The sequence below is a fragment of the Excalfactoria chinensis genome, chromosome 1 (genome assembly GCF_039878825.1).
Source record: "Excalfactoria chinensis isolate bCotChi1 chromosome 1, bCotChi1.hap2, whole genome shotgun sequence".
NCBI lineage: Eukaryota > Metazoa > Chordata > Aves > Galliformes > Phasianidae > Excalfactoria > Excalfactoria chinensis.
Genome location: NC_092825.1, coordinates 98567067 through 98571901, shown reverse-complemented (window position 1 = coordinate 98571901; position 4835 = coordinate 98567067). Strand labels below are relative to the sequence as shown.

Genomic DNA, 4835 nt, shown 5'->3' with positions numbered 1-4835 from the left:
GAATGAATGTTGTTAGTCTGTGTAGTTTCTGGGTTGATTTCTCTTCCTATGTGTGTTAAACTTCCAGAAATTAATAGCATCATTTTTCAGGTAGTTTCTGGCATGCTCAATTGGCTGTACCTCAGCAGCTGATTGCTTTAGGTGATCTGTTCACTCAGTGTTGGTCCCTTTTGAGATGACAACTTTAGAAGTAATTTTTAACTGTGAAGTCTTTAACGGATACCACCATTTTATCGGACTTAAATGCAAGTCTGATAACTGTTTTGAAGGCCAACTGATGTTTACCAGGCATTGCTTGAAAAGAGCCACATCAGTTTCCTCATTCAGACCCAAACTTGCAAATTTTCTATGAGTCTGATTGGTTTAATTGTGTAGTTTGTCTAACAGAACCAAGTTCTGTTAAACTTCCCATTGTTAAACTTACAGTTTGATTCTATTACATGTTTTAAATCCATCTTAAAATTGTTTTTCAATTTCACGACCTTTGCACAGCAGCCTGACTTTGGTCATAATGATTAACAACAGAATGCCTACAGAGCGGTCTTAAGGATGAACAGCACTACAGCTATAACACCAAAAACATAATTCTGCATAAATGCAATATCAGTGAGTAGAGAACCTTCTTACAGTTAAGGAGGTAAGTTGCAAGAACTTGAATAGCTTAAATTCATCACTAGAAAGAGACTATGGATTTAATTATGTTATATCACAGGTGATCACAAAGTTTCATCTCAGCTTCTTACCTCTGGTGTTCCTCAAACAAGGTATTCTGAAGTTAAGAATCAAGGATGACTGTAGCCTCACCTCGGTCAGTGAGACTTTGTTATTTAGGGATTCTTGTACTTAACACACATCGGGTGATATCCTTGACATGACCAAATCTTCTGTCTAAATGCTTCTGGGTGTTGATGCTTACATTTGTATTAATCTACATAAAAACCACACTGACAAAAAAAAAAAAAGCCACAACAAAACACATTATCTGAAAGGAATGTGTTAGCCGTGCTTGAATTGAATTGCAGTGTTTGTTTTTTGGTAGTCTTCTGAGTTGGGAAGTAGTGATCTTAGGATGCAGAACAATCACCACTGCGTACTGCCTGCTCTCCAGTTCTGTATGCTCTTCAGCATAGTACAAGGAAAATGTCTCTTCCTCAGCCAGCCTACCTAGGCTTGTAGTTGCACATTTCTGCTAACATGCCCTACGCTTTTATTTCTTACGTGGTGTTCTGCCTGTCCAAAGCCTTCCTTCAGTCTCCCAGATGAGTTTTTTTGGGTAGTCAGCTCCAAACACAAAAAACCTTCTGAAGTTTTAGCCAGCTAGTTGAATAGAGTTATACGTTTAGCTCTGAAGTCACATTGGAACAGTGACTCTAAAGCCTCAGTATCTGACAAAAAATAAAAACAAATGACCCAAACTTGTGGCTTTAGACCCCATGAAAAGAGCTAACCAATCATTTACAGTTCTGTTCACACAGAACCTTGAAGATCAGTTTCTACGAGAGCTAAGCCTTACATTACATCAAAATGAGTAACAGTGATACCAAATTTTCACTTAAACCCAACAGAGGAACAGACTAGCTATCAAAACGGGCAATGTTACATCACATACATTCTTTTATTAAGCCATAAAAATAAATACACAAACTCCTACTTGTATAAGCAGCAAAGTGCAAAACATGATGTGTTATGGTATCTTCCAGTTCACTCACACCTCTCCTGCAGGTAGCCAGAGAACAGCTGTAGCTGACAACCAGATAAAAGCTGGTTGACATCCAGAGTAAAAATAAGAAGAGTCTCGATCAGTTTCATTGCAATAATTAAGAAGTGAGGATGCACTTTGTCCAATTCTGACTTAGAAAATGATTTGACTTCAGTACTCTGTATCCGACCTTTGGCATTCCTAGTATATGTAATAAAAACAGTTATCCAGGCTTCCTAAATTTGAGGATAGTAAGCATCTCTGGTCCTGCTCGTCTGGAAAGCAGTTGTGTGCCTTCTAAGCCATGTTTCTTCATTGTTTCCAGAATTTCATCTATAATGAAAAGTACAGCGTTACAGTAAGTTTGTAGAGAAGTCAGCTATAATAAGCAATACTAAACTGTAAACGTAAGCTACAATTGTCACTTTAGACAGTAATTTTTAGGCAAAGTAGCCTCCCACCCTGAACAAATAAAGTTTAGATTTTGTTAAACAAAGTTCAGTATTTTGGTATTAGTAATAACAACTAATAACTCAAAACTGAATTACTGTTCTTCTCAAAGCCCCTTCATAACATACAACCCATTAAGCATTAGGTCAGAAGGAGCAACTCTGACCTGCGCAGAGAAAAGATTCAGATTTTGCTTCTGAGTCCACAACATCAAGCCACCAATTCAGAAAATGGACTGCAGGGAAGCATCAGGTTTATATAAAAGTCACTCTGTTTTTAGTCACCCATACAAATATGGAAACAAGAGTCCACACAGATGACATGCTATGTATGCAGCATGCAAATACACCACTGCATTTCTAACAATTGGCCTACAATACCTATTTGAACTTCAATCCATGCCATTTCTACAATAGATTAAACTCCCGTACTACTTTGTTCTTGTTTGCCACATTCTGATAGCCTCCAGGACATTGTTGTGGGCAATGATGTGATTAATGGTGTTAAATATAGTTTGGAACAAAGGGGTCCAAAGAAACTGATCACCTGGATTATTTTCTTTAATTGTGACCAAGTAGAACAATCCTCCCGCTGCAAGCAAGTCTGCTACCAATGGAAAAACTCTGTCCATTACTTCTCTGCCCTTTTTGCCACCAGCCCAGGATGCCTCTATTCCATGGCTTTGCACCTAGAAAGAAAGCAAGCAAAAAAACCCATCTTTCTCAATAAAGAATGAGAGAGATGTCAGAGGTAATGAAACGATTACAGGCCGAGTTCTCAAACCTCAGCTGATTTGATTTGCCAGCTCCCCTGAGAGCACAACCAGCACGTTTACTGTGGATTTTCCATCTATTTTTACCTACCTCTTCAGAAGGTGTTACCACATACGGTGGATTAAAGAGCAGTAGATCAACCATCCCATTTAATCTCGGTAACAGTCCTGTGACCTAGAGATGAAATTATCAATTCCTTTGTTAGTATTATCTGTCAACTTTAGCTTGGTTCCAAGCACTTCAGCCTGACTCAGAAACACCAAACTTTCTATGTGCAAGAGAAGCAGAACAGTATCTCTAAGACAGCATTATGTGAAATGCAGAACAGCAAGAGATGCCCATACAGACATAAGGGTAATATTTTATTCTTGCACTCTAGTATTTCATCAGTTTTTAACCTGTGCTCATAGAAACAATTTGTGGTTAATTTTCGGTATCTCTAAAAAAGATATAACAACTATAAAGGAAATTACAAAAACTATCAAGAAGTTATTATTGAAGCTATCTTACCAAGTCAGTAATGACTGGCTGAAGGTGAACATTGTTCAGCTGAGCTGTCTCCAGCGTACAGTAAGCTGCCGTAGGATTGACATCTGTACATCTTAAAAGCAAAACACTGTAAGTTACTGGTTCCTGTATCTGCAAGTTTAACGCTGCAGACTCTGTGCTAAGGCAATCTCAAGAACAGCCTTTGCAAGAAATAGTGACAGATAGCTAGGAAAACATACACAGTGTATCAGCAGCTACACTACTCAATGCTGTACTGAAGGCCAGGCTTGGGGAGTTAACTAGATGACCTTTAAAGGTCCGCAGCAACTCAAAACAATTCTTAATGATTATCCGAATGCTGAAGTATGTGAAAATAAGCATTTTAAAATAATTATATTTTCAGTATCAGCTCTGCATGTAAGTATATATGCATACACTCCCTAGTAAATCTCAGTTACCACCTACAACCAGGTGACCTAATGTTGCATCAACATCTAAGGAGTGGGAAAGCTGAATTCAAGCCATATCTCTGCCTAACGGGTACACAATGAGACAGACAAGGCTCTCTTCAGACTGACTGTCGTCTCTGTAGAACTGACGTGATGTTTCTCTATGGAAAAGGGAATCTTCAAAGCGAGACGCACACACAGCAAGGTGCAGGCACCCTTCACGCAGCAGTCTCACTGTTATACTCACAGGTAGAGCGCACTGGCTCCAATGATGGAAGCTAGGAATGCTGAAACCACGCCAGACCCAGACCCTATTTCAAGGCAGACGTCGATCCTAAGGACAGACAACACTGGGTGAGTGTTTTGGTGCCGAGCCCGTCCCGCAGCCACAGAATCAGGGCAGTGTTACGACACGCGCCCCGCCCCGCCTTCCCCACACAGCAGCTTGCCGCGTGTACCCCGCCTGCCGGAGCTGGGCCGCATCCCCCTCCAGAGCGTCCAGCAGCAGGAAGGTGTCCTCAGCCGGCTCGTACACGTCCCGGAACGGGCCGTGCGGCCCCACATGCTCGTACCGCGGCGTGGGGACGGCAGGCGTTGCCATCCGCCCTCTGGAGGCCGCGCATGCGCCCACCCGCTCCCCACGTCCCGGCCATCCGCGGAAGTGAAAGGGGGCGGAGCCAAGGCTTGCCGTATGAATACCCAATTACAAAGAGATACGAGGCCCCGCCAGACGGGGAATGGCAGGGCAGGCATCAGTAGAGCAGTTTTTGCTTTCGATAGCAAATAGAGGACATTTCCACTAAAATCAGCTCCCTACTCTACTCCCAAAAATCAGTGCTTTTGCTTTTTCAGGTAGTCAACAGAAATTAGCAGGAGACGTAATTAATATACCAGAAATACACACAAGGCCAGCATGATCAGCTGGTAAACTCTTTAACCCCACACTTTTTAGTTAAGTCCATGCAATCAGATATC

General features: G+C 41.5%; 1 protein-coding gene across 1 annotated transcript; it reads right to left on the bottom strand.

Annotated features, from left to right (window-relative positions):
• Positions 1 to 1601: 1601 nt before the first annotated feature.
• Positions 1602 to 4503, bottom strand: HEMK2 (HemK methyltransferase 2, ETF1 glutamine and histone H4 lysine). Its single transcript, XM_072355619.1, has 6 exons — positions 4319 to 4503; positions 4108 to 4194; positions 3433 to 3523; positions 3013 to 3096; positions 2696 to 2837; positions 1602 to 2032 (listed from the first exon to the last, which is right to left on the bottom strand). Exons 1-6 carry the CDS (start codon positions 4459 to 4461, stop codon positions 1923 to 1925), a joined length of 657 nt encoding a protein of 218 aa, XP_072211720.1. The 5' UTR covers positions 4462 to 4503; the 3' UTR covers positions 1602 to 1922.
• Positions 4504 to 4835: the final 332 nt, after the last annotated feature.

Bases quoted from the DNA above. Each gene is read 5' to 3' on its own strand.
- HEMK2 (XM_072355619.1), bottom strand. From the start codon at position 4,461: ATGGCAACGCCTGCCGTCCCCACGCCGCGGTACGAGCATGTGGGGCCG. The intron at 3,524-4,107 runs GTGAGTATAACA...TTTGCTTTTAAG, and splicing joins GGAGCCAGTGCGCTCTACCT to ATGTACAGATGTCAATCCTA. The intron at 3,097-3,432 runs GTAAGATAGCTT...TTTCATCTCTAG, and splicing joins AGCCAGTCATTACTGACTTG to GTCACAGGACTGTTACCGAG.